This window comes from Rhipicephalus sanguineus, chromosome 3 (genome assembly GCF_013339695.2).
Source record: "Rhipicephalus sanguineus isolate Rsan-2018 chromosome 3, BIME_Rsan_1.4, whole genome shotgun sequence".
Lineage (NCBI taxonomy): Eukaryota > Metazoa > Arthropoda > Arachnida > Ixodida > Ixodidae > Rhipicephalus > Rhipicephalus sanguineus.
The window spans coordinates 122,053,395-122,069,972 of record NC_051178.1 but is presented as its reverse complement, the minus strand read 5'-3'; the positions used below and the strand labels follow the sequence as shown (position 1 = coordinate 122,069,972).

General features: G+C 41.4%; 2 protein-coding genes across 2 annotated transcripts in view; one reads left to right on the top strand and one right to left on the bottom strand.

Moving 5' to 3' along the window:
* The window catches only part of LOC119387046 (chloride channel protein 2-like), a 95,911-nt gene extending 86,447 nt beyond the window's left edge, over positions 1–9,464 (top strand). Inside the window, 9 exon segments of the mRNA XM_037654346.2 lie at positions 558–748; positions 2,107–2,199; positions 2,201–2,222; positions 2,757–2,830; positions 3,591–3,638; positions 4,281–4,316; positions 4,969–5,073; positions 6,483–6,569; positions 7,641–9,464. Coding sequence (XP_037510274.1) covers positions 558–748; positions 2,107–2,199; positions 2,201–2,222; positions 2,757–2,830; positions 3,591–3,638; positions 4,281–4,316; positions 4,969–5,073; positions 6,483–6,569; positions 7,641–7,850 — 866 coding nt within the window. The 3' untranslated portion in view covers positions 7,851–9,464.
* A 3,232-nt stretch (positions 9,465–12,696) lies between these two features.
* LOC119385794 (sodium-coupled monocarboxylate transporter 2) overlaps positions 12,697–16,578 on the bottom strand; it is a 70,596-nt gene continuing 66,714 nt past the window's right edge. The window contains exons 13-15 of the mRNA XM_037653177.2: positions 16,046–16,158; positions 14,695–14,789; positions 12,697–13,717 (exon numbers count right to left, since the gene is read on the bottom strand). Coding sequence (XP_037509105.1) covers positions 13,616–13,717; positions 14,695–14,789; positions 16,046–16,158 — 310 coding nt within the window. The 3' untranslated portion in view covers positions 12,697–13,615. The remainder of the gene's footprint in view (positions 13,718–14,694; positions 14,790–16,045; positions 16,159–16,578) is intronic.

Here is a 16,578-nt window from a genome sequence, read left to right as displayed (position 1 = left end):
GTTTTTGATATGGCAATCTGATCTTTTATCGAGTTGACTTGTAATTTCACGTTGCCACATTTCATTGTTGACGGGATATCAGCACGTGGCAGTCGTCGTTGCCTGTGGCAACTGAAGGGTTGTGCTTAAGCACGTGCGTGAAGGTCCAAGCACGTGCGTGAAGGTCCGTGAAGGACCTTCACGCAGAGAGAAAGAAAGAAAGAAAGAAAGAAAGAAAGAAAGAAAGAAAGAAAGAAAGAAAGAAAGAAAGAAAGAAAGAAAGAAAGAAAGAAAGAAAGAAAGAAAGAAAGGAAGGAAGGAAGGAAGAAAGAAAGAAAGTAGTAAGTCAGGCACGTACACGCCAAGCTTCGCTTGCCCCCATTTTCCGGATAGGGGAAGGACTCCTGAATTTTTTTTCTTCGCCATATGGTGAGGGTTGCGCTAATGATGTGGATGCGGTGGGGTGACGACAGTAGGAACGTATAGACCGTGCAATGTTTGGAGTAGATCCACTTGCGCGTTTTCAACAGCCGTGGCAGTAATATATATATCGTCGTTGTTCTCTGGCATTTTCGCAGACTCCATGATCCTGCTGGGCTCAATCCCTCGGCTGGAGCTTCTGCGGCTGATGGAGCTGCAGCTGGGCCGCTGGCGGCGGCTCCAGGAGGTAGCCCGACGCCGGTCCATGGACCACACGGCGCGCAAGAGCCCCATGGAGCAACGGCGGCAATCACGGTTCGAGGTCGTCCCCGTCACCAACAGCGGAAGGGTTCGTCAACTCCCGCATTTCACGTTTCCGCTTTCGTGGAAATAATTTTATGTCCCCTTATATGCCCCTTGCTTCGTCATATCTTTATACATTGCCGATTTCGCTTCACAATCCTCTTGTACCGCTTTCTTCACCGCTGCGTCTATTGCCGAGTTTGCTTCACCGCATAGTGAGCGAGCGTGCAGAGAAGCCTGCTTTGCGGGAACAACGACGATGAGAATGCTGTGTCATGGGCGTCGGCAGGATTTTGTCTTGAGCATAGGCGTGCGCACAGGGGGGGGGGGGGGCGGGCGCCCCCCCCCCCTAATCACCTAAGAGGGGGGCGCAAAATCTGCCCCGTACATTGACCCTTCTAGTCACCTAAGAAGGGGGGAGGGGGCGGGCAAAATCTGCCCCATACATTGACCTAGTAGAGGGGGGGGGGGCGCTGCAACGAACCTTTGCCCCCCCCCTAATGGGGAACCCTGCGCACGCCTATGGTCTTGAGAGGTGCAAAGTCGTGTTGCACCACGACGAGGGGGAAGGTGAGTGCCCCTTTTGCACCCCCTGCTGACGCCTATGTGCCATGTTACCGGGAGTTAGAGCTCTTGCTCTTAGAATCGCGTTGGAGACGGACGGGCGCGAACGGGCAGCCTAGCGCCTTATTTCTCAGTGATTAGCCATCAACTATTTCAATATTTTTTAATCCCACTGTTATGCGTTGCACACTCAAATGTATTAACAATATAAAGAGTCTCGTGTCGGGCCTGTTGGTACATAGGTTGGAAAATCGACTCACCCAGTCTTGAAAGACACATACACAGGAAGAGAAGTTTTGACGACCACACACGCTCGGACTAGCAACAGTTTAATGAAATAACAGCTACTCGAAAAAAAGAAAGGGGCTTCTTTCGAGTAGCTGTTATTTCATTAAACTGTGACTAGTCCCAGCGTGTGTGGTCATCAAAACTTCTCTTCTTGTGTATATGTCTTTCAAGGCTGGGTTCGTCGATTTTCCAAGTATTCACAATGTCAGTAGACTCTACAATTGGCGAACAATTTCATTAGAATATTCCTGCTGGCATTTAGGGATTCTTATCACGTGATGGTGCTTTTCATGTATTGCATTTTGCCTGAGTTTGCATACATGTTGCTCAGTAATTTTCCTCATCTCCTTCCACAACTGTACTGTTGTTTTCAACATTAGTTGCTTTTTCTTGTTATAATAGAAGAAAAAAAATTGAACGCTCAGTGCTCAATAAGCAGTATAATACTTCCCGTGCAATATCCCTGTGCTCCAGCATAGCACACCTATTAGATCATAATGTGTTCTGCAGTGGAACTTCAATTAATTTTTTTTATTATGTTTCTCATTGCAGCCTTCTCCAAAATCTTCGCCACCTCCCTCTCCACCACTGACACCAAAGTCACCAAAAAAGTCAATCCTCAAAGACTATGGCATGCAGTCTCCAGTACTCAACAATCACATCTCAAGGTAAGATATCTCAGTTGGTGTATTATGCTGTGAATGTCTCACACTACATTTTGTTGGAAGAAAGTTATACTTTTGTTGTGGTTGTTGGATGAAAAAAATGCTATATTTGTTCATGCCATGCGGCTATCAGCTTTTATCTCCTTCACATTTACGCTCCTTCAAGCAGGCATTGTAGCCCCACTTTTGTTAAGAGCAGTGCATGAGAATTGAAAGGCTTGGCAATACTGGCTGTTAGATGGTTTTGAGCTTGTGTACGATACACCAAACGATTTAAGCTTTCAGATTAATCCAGTTGCCATTAACTAAGTCAGCTTTGCTTTTGTATTGTTCATGCTTGAAGATTTTTTTTTTTTTGCAAGAATGGTAGCAGAAGGCGGAGAATGAACAATTTTTTTTTTTGAAGGACTCCTACTGAACAGTAAAAAAGTTAATGCATGCTTGCACATTAAAAAAATAAATACTTGTATAATGTTATGCTCTGTGATAAATTCAACAGTGTGATTTTAAACTGATGAACTTTTCATGACTTTTCAGATTCAAGGCTAAGGCAAGCATTTGAAGTAATATTCAGGAAATCATTAACCCTTCAAGATGTAAATCCTGATAAAGTAAGTAACACATAAATACAAATGTTATGCAGACTTCATTGCTCTCCGATTTTGTCAAATTTCGTTTTGATTGAGTGAAATTCCTACATGTAATCCAAGTTCTAGTTCGCTACTAATAATGATTGTGTGGCCATGCATAGCAAAAAAAAATGATAATATAGCTAAAAATATGTGGTTTTTGGTCTTGCTACGTTAAGAACCACTGAAACACTGGTTTATTTGCATAACAGACTCTAGTTACCGATTCATCATGACCGATGCAAGTATTTGTTTTCACATTTCAGTAGATTTTGCAAAGCCGTCTGTGTAAGTCGTTAGTATTCCTATTGTAAATGATTGACAGTGATTGGTAATTATTGTGCACTAAGCTGCAAGTGTAATTTACATCAAACTTTACTTTTTGCTACTGTCATGAAACGATGGCTCTCGTGACCTTGAATAGCTGCTGACTACAGCTTTTTAGCCAAGCACACCGCCAGATATCTTCAGAAGCTACAACTGATTAGATATGAATCTTAAAAATAAACACATATTAATCTATAAAAACATTGATGCACAAGTACAGGAGATGCAATTATGGTGTGTCAGCATACAGCAATGAGACTCAAGTTATGAGACGATTAGTGTGCTGCTGACAAAAGACCGGTGACTGTGCATGATTCAAGCTTATTTTCCACAGTTGAAGCATTTACATTATGAATAACAGCACTTCAGCCATTCTTTATATCTTAAAAATCTGCCATTCTTTCCTTTTGGACAGGATGCCAGTTTACCTAACACTCCCACAAGCACTAAAAGGGTACAGCTGGTGAGTTTGTGAAAATTTCATGATTCACTATCAACTTCATTTTTCTTCTTTTTTTTATTCCAAGAATAGCTGGTGATTTTGTCAAGGAGGATATCTATTTTAAAATGTGTGTTAACGTTTTTCATGTGTGTTAATCATACACCTCTTTGTTTTTCTTTAATTCAACAGTGTTTTGCAAAGCAAGCTTACAAGGCACTTAAGGACATTATGACTACTTCAGTCACAGCAATGTTATTCCACACAAGGGACATACATTGCTTTTCAAATATCTAATGTTTTTTTTCTAGTGCTATTTACAAACTCTAATAATCAACAAAGCTATATTCAGCTTCAATAAGCGACTGCCTTTGATTTTTTAAATGCGTGCTTAGATCAGATAGTGCTTGTGTTGGTCTGTGGTTCCACTGTTCTTCAGTCTCTCTCTCAGTGATAGAATTAGAGTGCTATTTTCTGTGGCAATTCAAAGCCAGGTTCTTAGATGCCTTTTGCACCCTTTATGCTACCAACATTGCTCATGTGGAGCTTGGTAATATGTAAGTTAGGTTGTAACAGTTGTGGCAATGTACAAATAATAGTTATTGCATTGCGTGAAGTTAGTGTTGTTTTACTTTCAATTCCTGTAATTCCTTTTTCTTATTGCAGCCCCGTGAAAGGATCATTGACATGTCGCCTGAAGAAGTGAGTTGCAAGAAAATGCATCTTTGAAAAGCTTTTTGTAATTGATTAAAACGTAATTTGTCTAACCAGAACAACTTAGAGTATATGTCAGTGCTATTTGAATTATTTCTGCACTGCGCTTGTAAATTCTGAGCGTATGAAGCAGTGTATACGAAGCCATGCTGATTATAGATTCCTGTACCCATTTTGTCATATTGCAACCTGTTTGTTTACCATTGGGCATTGACTTAAGAGAACATTCACCTGAAATTGAACTTAACTTTAGTATTCTTATTGATAAATATCTTGTCCACATGTCACATTTGACAAATTGAAGTCAGTTAGCCTCGGAGCATGTAGTATCCACTTTGTCAGAATCCTGATGGTAGCGTCAGTTTGAAGATACCCGTTCTCAAACTTGCAGCATCGCACGTAACTTATCTTTTCACAAAGTATTTCTCGAGCAGCACTACCAGACAAACCTGTCAAGTACCGGTTATACTTCGCCTCTGACTTCGATAATCAATATTTTAGATGTATGCGAATGTCAAAGTTTGTATTAAGTGTGCCTACCATTTAAAGAAAGCACTGACTGGCAACAGTGCACAACGTTTTAAAAAAAAGATTTTTTTAGTGGCTTGTTTATACTGACCACTGTGTCTGTCTTGTCCAGCAACTGTCATGGGAAGAGGAGCAGCTAGCCCAGCCCATAGACTATGCACACTGTCACATTGACCCAGCACCGTTCCAGCTGGTCGAGAGGACCACACTGTTGAAGGTATCACTCTAGATACGCAAAACCTACTACTTTGTTGCAAAAAACGGAGAAAGAAGGTTAACCAATGGGGCTCAATTTTTATACGAAACAAGCACATGACGGGCCAAGAAAGAAATGCCGCAAATTGCATGGGGTTTTAGTGGAGGTGTAAAGGTGAAGTAAAGCGAACTGAAAATGAATGGAAAAACAGCTTTACTCATGGTAAAAGAACCCAAGTGTTCTGCATTACGCTTTCAAAGCTTTGCCACTTAATACATGGCAGTGGTGAGCTATAGCAATCTCCCATTCACTTTCTCGAGTATTTGCACCAGATGGTCTAAATTTCTGGATCCGTCCACTACAGCATGCCTCCTAATCATATCGTTGTTTTGGCTCATAAAACCCCAGATATTAATAATTGAAGTACTTTAGTATTTATACAAGAGCTAGCCATGGGAGTGTTGCCAGCGTCTCCCAAGGCCATGGCAGCAGAGCTTTATTGTGAAGGAGAAGCCGAGACATCTTTTTGAAGAGTGTAGTTTCAATTTGTGAAAGAAACACAAGGAAGAAAAGTGGTTGTAGTTGTACTAGCTGTAATTTCTTCTAAGGTCTCAAGGTTAGTTCATTGTCATGCAAGAACTCTGTAACAGTCCTCATCCTTGCCTTCACATTTCTGCATTCGCTTCATGATGAGTGTTTCTTGCAAAAGCAAATCGGTAATGTAAAGTGCACACAATGACGCGCAGATGTTTGCTTTTGCTTGCATACTATGAGCACGCTCACACAGGTGCCTCATAATTTTCAACTATGTGAATACTTCTCAGTCTGGGCTGTTGCTTGAGTAGAGAAATTAAACTGCCAATAACCTCATCAAGTAATTTTGCAAAACTGCAGTTCCGTATTTAAATATTAAGCTTTTTATCTTTCCACATGTGAATAGACTATATACAGTACAGCTGCTCAAAGATGTCCTTGTAACATAAAACTGAGGAAATACCAGAAAATCTTTTTGTGACCCAGATGTATAGTGTGCAAAATGTGCTAGATTCTCGAACAGTATGCGTCTCACATTATAAAGCTGTCCATGCAATCAATAATGCCAGCAAAATAGCAAATAAGGCACGTGATAACAGCAGAGTACTTTCTGTGTGGACTCTTAAAGTAAATTTGTGGAGGTGCACTTTCATGCTTGTACAGTTCAGATTCGTCTTTGCATATAATAATAAGCTTGTTCATTACACGTGTCCAAGAGCTTTCAGAACGCCAAAAATTTTTCAGTGTATGTGTGGAAATGGTACATTGAAATGCTTAGGCTAAAGGAAATTCTAACAGTTCTGGGATTTCTTTCTTACAAAAATTTTTGTGGCCAATGTGCACCATGTACATATTATCCTACATTTTGTTTTCTGTTCTTTTTTTTCCCCCCTAAGGTTCATTCCATATTCTCGATGCTTGGCCTCCAGCACGCTTATGTCACCACCATAGGACGCCTCATTGGTGTGGTGGCTCTCAAAGAGGTAGGCCGCAAACTGTTAACATACCTTTGCCAGGTTGTAAACATGCACTTCATTTTTCATCATTCTTTTTAGTGACTGTCAAAGGTGATGCATTGTAACCAGCATGCCTTGTTCTTAAATACTCCGTGAAACACCTCTTACAAATACACCACGATCATTTGGACACAGAAATAAGTTCATAATTTGAAACCAATGCTACAAACATTGTATGGGCCTATCTCAGAAGCAGTGTAGTAGCAAACTAGACCAATGTCAAAGATCGTGTTTACTAGTAAACTTGGCTGATCTCATAGATGGTGTAACCAAAACTAGGCTGACCTTGATGACTGTGTATTCAAATGTGGTGACTTGTTGGATTGATCCAAACACCAGTGCACAATATGTGCCCTCAAAGGTGTTTTAATGTGGTTTGCCTGTCTTATGGACATATGCAATATTTATAAGCATCGGTAAACAGTTTTTTGCATTGATTCTAAATTGTCATTCATCACCATCCTTCTTACTCTGGTTGTAAAAACATTAGAGAATTCGGTTTCATTGCGGTAAGTCAAGATCCACATGAAGCCAGGCAGGCTGCAATAGGTTTCTGTTGACTGTAGAAGGGTACAATTAGCCTTTAATATATGATAATGGGTTCTTTGTTGTGAGCAGAAAATTGATAGCATATTACCCAAGCAGGTATGACCACATGCATGGTCTGATGGTAGCATGATTACTTTGTATATTCAAGACATTCACCACGGATTCTTGGACTTGTGCATCTCAAATGTGCTACCATAATTGTCAGACTGTAAGAGGCTTGTGCAACATATCGAGCACTATGACAAGTTGCTATTCTGTTCAAAGCATGTGAGGGAATAATTGTGCATGGGTATGAGAAACAAAATAAGTGCACTTATGTAACCTGTGTGTTACTTGAAAGAAATCAAATAGTGCAAACTTCCTAAGCAGCAATGAAAGCTGTAGATGTAGAATCAATGTTGCCTCACTTGCAATCCATCAGTAAGGACTAAACTGCTCAAAAGAAAAGTCTTTCCTTCCCTTTTCTCTCTTTCTTTTTTACTCAAAAAGTTGAGGAAAGCCATTGAGAAGATGAACAGTGGAGGCTTTTCCAAGCCAGCCGGTGCACCGGGGAGTGAGCTGCCCAATGGGACGGCTTCCGGTGCTGAAGCGCCATCTGAGACACAGTCGGAGTCTGAAGACGCTGCCGAGTCCTCGTCCAAGACAACACGGCAGAAGAAGTCTTCCAAGAAGTCGGAAAACAAAGGATCACCCGTCTGACTCCGAGAACAGCTCTTCAAATCTAGGGGCATGAATGTTTGTGAAGTACTCCAGACATTTGCACTCTTATACCAAATTGCATCGTTCGTATCGCTGTGTTCTCCTAGAGACTACAGTGATAGCGCCGACGATAGTCCCTCGCTGTGACAGAAGGTCATGGTGAGAACAAAGGGCGCCTTAACAAGGCAGAGACTAGTGTGTTTTGACCTTTCACGCTGTAATTTAAGGCATAATTTACTAGCCGTCATATTTTTTTATACCGATGATAGGAGGAAGTCGAATGTGTTTCATGCAGAGAACACTATGTCGACAAGTGATTTTAATTGTACCAGTCGCTGAGCCTAGGCTTGTGTTGTTAGTCCACGTTCACCGGTTATTTGTTGCTACACATCTAATTCATTAAAGTAATTTCATTTTGCACCTAGTTTCATCATCATACTTCCAGTTTCAAATGTATTTACCAAGACTCGATATAGGCTTTAACATCATTTGTTTTTCTTTCTTTTTCTTTATCATAAACAAGCATTCATCTTTGCATACGAGCATGCAAGGCTGGTCTCTTATTAAGTAGGCCAGGATTTTCTAGTAGTGAATGGGAAATGTGATTTATCATTACGGTGCTTGCTGAAAAGAAAGAGAGTTGTATTTTGCGTGCTATTCTTGCAGACATTTTAAAGTGGTCACTATTTTTCAATTTTATTCTTTTATGTGCTGAATATTTGCACACTGCTGTTGTAAGATATTACCGCCTTTCTCTGCACTATTCCTCATTCATTTTAATGACATTGCTGTTTTTACAACTTTAGAATCATGTTATCGGTAATATACAGTTAAGCCAGATCAAGTGGCTCGTAAAGCAGGACACCAAACGAAAAGGTGGATTCAGCACGTGTTGAGAGATGGTAGTTTCCCTTTCATGAACTCTGCTGATGACACCTTTCTGGTTGGCTACATGCTTTTACTTTGTTATGCAGTTTCTACCTGTCCAGACGTTTCCTAGCCATTGATCTAGCATAGGCGAGATCATATGTAGGAAGACAAAGAGATGGGACAGCTCGTCCCGTTTTTCATACGAGGCATTTTTTTACAGTCTTCGTTGCATTCACTGGTCTAACCATAGAGTGCTCGCATGAATGTGTGATTCACCGGTGTTCAGGATGCTCAAACACGACTTGTCAAGTCTGCTCATACGATGTGTATATGTCCTGCATGTATGCATGGATGCTGCCTTCTGTCAGCTGTTACTGTGAGAGTGATTCTCCTTGTTGCTCATATGTGTGCGAGAGTTCATTGTTGTTGCATTATGCTCACCTTCAAGTTATACCTTGTTGTTTCCTTTTGTTTTTTCGGCATTCAGTGTGCATGTGAGGATGCAGGCAGAAGATAGTATCCAGTGCAAGAAGCAGTCTTCCCATTAGGGCAGTTTGGGTCTTGCTACTGCCCTCTTATTTTTTTATATGTATGTTTTTATACAAGGATGTGCATTACTATTCAGTGCAGTGCATGGTGCTGCAGCTTGAAAGAAGAAATGCTTTTTGTAGGAGTGATATAGCTTGTTGTGAGGAGCGTCTTCTCACAATACTGTCAATAAAAGTCGCAAGAGTCAAGCATCTATTAGCTGTTTGCCTTGTTCTGTCTTTGTTTACACTGTAGGTACTAGCTCAACTGATATCATTTTTCCCCAAGAATACAAATCTACAGTTAATCTCCACCTAGACTTTGTGGTTAGCAAAGTAGATTTTGTGCGAACCAGGAATTCTGTCAGCTGCATTCACAGTTTCTGTGGCTGGATGAAGTTTAGTATTGGCACTACTTTACCTATTCTTGTCTAGCTAATGCGCCTACGCAAGTTGAGCTTTAGCATTTTCTTTGTGCCCTTAAAACTTGTAAGCTTCAAGTGAACTAATGTTAAAACATGTTCATACGTAGCATTCTAGCCAAGAAGACTGCTGTGAGGGTACATAGTAGGGGTGTGCAAGTAGTGAAATTTTATCTCGAATCGAATAGTGCCGAATAGCGGCCAAAAATATCGAATATCGAATCGAATACAAAATATGTTATTGAAAATTGAAGAAAAGAACATTGAAATGAAATCTGCTCACGTCCTCGAGCACATTATGCGGTGGGTGACTGCTACCGAAAGACTACAAATTGTCATGCCGAAACACAAGCTCTTCCACATGACCTCGCTTCAGGCTCTGTTGCTGTGATGTTACGGTTTTTACAGCTTATCTGACAACGGTAATGTCGTGCTTCATTGTCGTAAGTGCACCGAGCCCAAAAATCTTCGTGCGTTCGTTCACAACAGCATTTTAACTGTGCGCCGGAACAACAGGAGTTTCTGAACGAGTGCTGTGACGCAGCAGTGGCGACTGATCAGTGTGGAGAAGTTTTCACAAGTGAAGCCAATCATCGAGGGTTTCGTGGGCCAAAGTCGGGACGTTTTAAGGCGCTTGAGGCGTATGCAACCAAACTACGCAAGAAATCCGCGCCCTCGCTTTGGAAGAGAAGTTGTGAAGCGCTTGATGGTTTTCTGATGTATTTTTTTTATGTCATGCGCAAATGACATAATCTCCTTTAAAATAAACATGCGCTCGCTTTTGAACCAGGATATTGGTGAAAGTTTTAACAAAAGTTCTACTGTAACGACGTTAGCGTTAGTTTAACCACTCCACCCTATTTAAGTTGCACCATTGGCCTTTGTCATGTTTTAGATATTCGTCCTGTTGAATTATTCGAAACTTCGAATACTCGAAAGTCGAATCGAATTATTCGATGAGGTATTATTCAATTCGAATTCGAAACTCAAATATTCACACACCCCTAGTATATAGTTAATTCCAGTTCTGAAACACATAAAACTCTAAGTAAAATAATTGTTTGTTAATGTTTTAGGCTGCAAACACAACTTCTTCAATTTAAGTGCTATGGGCATTGTCAGACTTTAAAGGGACCGACAACTGCCCAGAATATGAAATGAGTTGACTCCACTGATGTAAAGATTGTCCGTCGCACTGACTCAAGCCGTCTCTGTTTTTTTGTGAGAGATGGATTTATATTTTTATTTCTTAATTGAAAGTCGCGAAAAATGACCTGTGGCGCCTCTGGCGGCAAAAACGAATGATCCGATGAAGACGGCCACGTGACCGTTGATTGCTGTACGCGGTCAACGATTGTTTTGTTAGTACTGAAGTATTGTTCGTTTCTTTATATTAAAAGGTATTACTCCATAATGTACATATACGCCTGCGTTAGTAGTATGCATTAAAGTGGCGCTGCCTTCGCGTGACGTAATGATCCCATGCTCGTCAGCGCGTCTTGAGCAACTTTTCAGCGTGCTCATGCAACCGTGCCCGCAGTTTCCAGGTCGCTAAGATATTGGAGCGACATAGTTTTGCTACCTACACTTCGTCTCAGAAATGACGCGCGCTGCTACTCGGTGCGGCCGTGCATATGCACAGTTACATTTTCGATTACTTGGCTTGGCTCGTGTATCGAGAGAGTAACAACACTGGGACAAGCCACCCATGACACAGGCGCAGGCAACCTTGGGCGCAGGCGCACACAATGCTGTACAAATACCAGGAAGGTGTACAGAGCCACACACCTCATTGTAACAGCTTGCTATTTTCAAAAATGGTTGGAAAGCTCAAAATAAAGGTGGTTAAGCATAGTTACAGTAACTCCTACGAAAGCAGAACAACGACAGCTTTCACAAGGGCTAGCAGCATCGCTATCAATTCTCAGCGTTGCTGGAGCAAGCCTCCATACATGTTTGGAGCCTTTCAGATCGAAAAATACTGCTTATAAAATAACTACGTGCTTTTCGGATAAACCACTGCAGCTACAAACGCTACGAAGGGTGAGCTTCATGTCGCGCCGTAAAAAACTGTGTCGAGAAAAATCAGTTGTCGGTCCCAGACTTTAAGTGCATGTGGCTTGTGTTCTCACACTGATATCATATTTAATTCAAACCAGGTTCATTAGTGCATAATTTTAGGGGCGAAGCTCCTAAAGCCGTGGGTCTGTCCTTCCTCTGTGACCGGTTTGTAACCACCTAGTTGGGGCCACCTCTAGCTCGTGAGAAGCGCGCGTTCTGGTATGCAGTAGAAGAAGAAGACGACGTTGACGAGTGAGACTCGTGCGTGTTCGCCTGTGTGGCATTCTTTCTTCTTTACTGCGCGCGTTCTGGTATGCAGTAGAAGAAGAAGGCGACGTTTCAGAAGTAACGCGCCATGAGGCTCCCTCTTGGCACGTTTTCTCTTTAGCTCGGAGCCGCCAGATGGAATACAAGGCTGCGGAACGGAGGGCACGGAAGGCGGCGGCAGCGCGCGCAACCAGTACAAGAACCGCTCTCACTTCATTTCACGGACCATAAAGCCGTCATAATGAAGGGACCTCACAATCCATCCAACAATGAAGAAATGAAAGAACAAACGAAGAAACGAAAGAACAAACGAACAAAATAAAAGTTGATTTGTATATACGCACACAGTCTCATGTCTTTCTTAATGATGTAATGGGCGAACTTTCACGGGAGGGTTACGGTTTTACCGATGATCTCCCCCTCTCGAGCTTCGCCCACTTATCATCATTCATTCCGTGGATATGGCGTGATTTTTGTTATTAGTTATTCCACTCGTAGTTAAGCGATATAGTATGATCAATTACCATTGCCAAACCATTTAAAGGTATTTGGTGCGGTATGAAGTTGTGACACACTGCAAGATCCAGCAGCAAATCTTTTAGAAATAAATTGTATGCACAGGAAAGACACTGAGCTAACTAACAATTGTACTTGGGTTCACTGAAACAGCACATCTTTGGGCAGAAAAGAAGGCAGAAAAACAACAACGAAGTTTTATTAATTTACAGCATATTTACATGCCAACATTAAATATGACCGAGTTAACATGCTACCTTGCTTTAAACACCAAAGGTATAAGGCATGTTGATGTAATTATCTCAAAAATGTCGTTAGCCATGGTGGCATGAAGATTCCTTATGGAGGAGCACCTTATGATGGCTGGCAGTATTTTCCAAAGTTTGGAAATCAGGGGCCACTGGATGGTCTGGAGTACCATGAATTATTAAGTATGTGCTGCAGGCATGTTCTGCAAAATGGGAGGACTCCGTTGCTACTGCAGCTGCCACCTATAGGCTACCTCATGAATGACACAAACAAAAGCTTGGGAAGATGAGGTCTTGGATGGGACCACCATATATAGTTCTGCCCTATTTAGAGCAGAGAACAGATTGTCATAGCCATTAAGTCGATGTTAAAGCTTGTGTATATGCCTCATGTTTAATGCCTACAGTACGCTTGTGTTGATGAAACTTCTCGTACTTCTGCACCAATTTCATGTGCATTTTAGCACAGGTGACATTTCCAAATATTCATAAAATGTTAAAAAATATTTGTACTTACGAATGTCTGCTATTCGATTCAAGGAGCGAATTGAATAAGACACATTCGATATTCAATATTTTCAAATATTTGCACTCTACTGATTAGAAACTACCTATTCATTCTGATAGCCGAATAACTAATACAATCTACATTTGTAAAGGGCTAGCTATAGATGAACTTTCATTTGGCAAGTACGAAATATCGTCGTCCGAGACACTAAAAAACCTGAGACACAGCTGTCCATTTTGCTGAAATCAGGCACCTAGCATTCCTCATTTGAGCAATTAACGTCGAGTAGGTGTGCGTGGAAGTAGCGGTGGCCATCAGGAAACCCTGCCATTAGGACACCATTGGCCTACAGCTTTGTTCGTGACAAGCCGAGCTGTTCATCGGTTGCTCTTTCAATAGTGAAGGCATGCACAGGGTTGTCTTTGCTCCTCTGTAGTTCTTGATCCTCCTGTGAAGGATAATATTGTAGTCTTAGCGAAATATTGCACATTTGCTTTTACATGCACATGTACTGTGCAAAAAGAAAAAAAAAACACATGAGGCGACCTGAATAGAAACACACTGGTGCAACTGAACAGCTGAACACAACTGAACTTTTGTTGGAGGCAGTATGTGTGCATCCCCTTAGGAAGCATTGTTACAAGTGTAGGAAGTATGCTTACTTTTGTATTAATTGCCTCTTACTTTTGACGTACCCCCACATTTGTAACGAAGCTATCTGTTAAAGAGCACGTTGATGTACTGTCAAAATGATTGACAGTTATCAAGTAATGCTTCTGAGTCTTTTACTTAGCTTTCCACCATGCATCTATGCGATAACTTACCCAAATGTCAGCTCACATGTACATGGCACCTTACAATTATAATCCCGAACATACTTGCTTATTAATCATGCTAAACATGTCTATTTTTGTTTAAGCATGTTATGCACTGCCATCGTAGCATAGCAGGTAAACTCTATTACTTCATTTTACCATTTCTGCACATTGCAGCAAAACCTCTGGTTCGCTTCTGCCAATACGAATACAGAACCAGGAAATGGGCTCTGTGACTGTCCATCTCTCGATAATTGCTCGAAGCACAATGACAACAGAATGAATGCTGCTCAGGACCAATAGTGCGCAAGGGGTATAAGCAGTCTCTCTTCTCAAAACACGAAACTAAATTTCACTTCGACTCACTGGCAGTGGTCTTAGTCTTCGGTTTTAGCCTGCACTGCACTATGTTCATGAGATGCAGTATAGGTTCAAGAAGTGTGATACTGAAGTTGCTACTAAAATTCTTCTATTACAGCACAATGCATTGGTACTTAGCATATTTTGAATTAATTTTTTAATATGCTCAACAGCCATATTGTGCACACGAAGAAAGGACTGTTCATAGTTGACAACAGATATTAGAGTAAAATCTCTGCAAAAGACTTACCAAATCAGCATCGTCAAGCATGTACACCTTTCTCCATATCCTCACAAATGCATCACTCGTCAATGGCACATGCCTCTTGACATTTCTTCCACCACCTGTGTGCAGTTATGATTGTATTGCATATATATAACTTTACCATGGTTGTGGCTCACCAGTGACACTCAATGTCTCAAAGTGTGAGCTGCAGCTCTGACCATGTGCCACATGCAGTCTGCAGTAGCAGCAAAGGGGAGAGCAATGACAGAAAAGTTAGAATGCACAAGCGTTCGACTGGGTGCAGAGCATCAGTTCGAAGCAAGCGCTTCATCTAGAAACAAAATGTGTGTATGTTACCGCCGAAAGCGCTTTTTTATGCTGCTGTGTGAAATGCTGTGACATGAAGGTATGATGGAACTAGAAGGAAATGTATAAAATAAAATTGTTACTCTAGGATGTTTGTCCTGCACTGATTGATCATGTCACAGTATATGCTTTAGCATGTTCTGCCACTGTGCTACTTATGCTCAGGGTCAACTCTTCCAAGAGGGACGACGGATGCGAATGTAAGGTCTGGCTGCCACACGATTGCAGAAAACAACAGAAACAATAATCATATACGTTGAAATTAATAAACCAAGTTGCACAATGATATTGGGAGTGTGGTTGGCAAAGCTACCAAGCAACTGCGCATTTATTAAACCCTATTGTGGATGTAATGCCATGGAATTACAAATCCTTAAACAAGCCCAATAAGTCCAAATGGAAATTTGGACCTATTGGTTGTATACTAGTAAATAAATAAACTATACATGGTTTTCCTTGTAAGTTCTTATTGAACTATTAGTTGTCAATGACATTATAGGCTAACTTTTCATACTGGAAAGGAGCCAAGAAGCATGTATTTACAGAGAGTTGGCTCGTGAAGGCAGCAGGTGTGTGATGTAATGTTCCCACTAAATATAGAGCACCAAAATTCCAGCATACAATAGAGCCGGTGCAGCAAAAATATTTGTTTCACAAGAGCTCACTTCATATTTCCGCTGACAGTACGATTGTCCCTCCAGCTCCAAACAGCTAACACTTATCAACACATGTAGCACATCCTGCTGTTGCAAGTTGGTCAGGCCATTACTGCTTCCATACCTGCCGCATGTTTGGCAATGCCTGTAGCCTGTGTCTGTTAGAGGATGTGTGCTGTACTGTGAGGACAAGCTGAGAGGTTGTAATTGTGCCTTGATCTACATGCATTATATTATTGCACCACTCAGGAGGTCAGCTAGCAGCATGAATAATTGACTCAACATTGCCACAATGTTGCGAATGTCGAACGTTATGCAACAATGTGCTCTCCTTACGATAGTGGATTGCATACCAGTGAGCCAGCTGACGACAAGGCCGATAGCGATGGTAGCCAATGCTGAGAACAAACCGCTCCAGAAGCTGGACAGTTCGTAGACGAAAAACGTGGTTACTTCTTGCTCATTCCTATGTCAAGGAAGAGAATATGTTATATGGGGAGTTAGCTCACAAGTGAATGACTCAGTAATATAACTTTGTCAACATCATAGTGTTTCTTACACTGCTGCAGTCCTGTAGCCAGAGGGGAGGCCCTAGTGGCCCGCCCCCTCTCCCTAAACTCTGATGGAGGGGAGTGTTTTACCGAAAATAAATAATGAAAATAGGTGTTTTTCTAAAATAGTCAAGGCCTTCAGCAAGTAGGCTACCACGAAAAAAATTCCTGGCTACGGGCCTGCACTGCTGTATATTACATAAGAAAATGCTGCAAGGTTACCTTGTAAGATTGAAACATTGTTTTAAAATACCATACCCTTCTACTTCTGTGCGAGCTGAAAACTCTCAATGCTGTGTGGTAATGCTGTTTACATTCTAACCCCTTATAGCTAA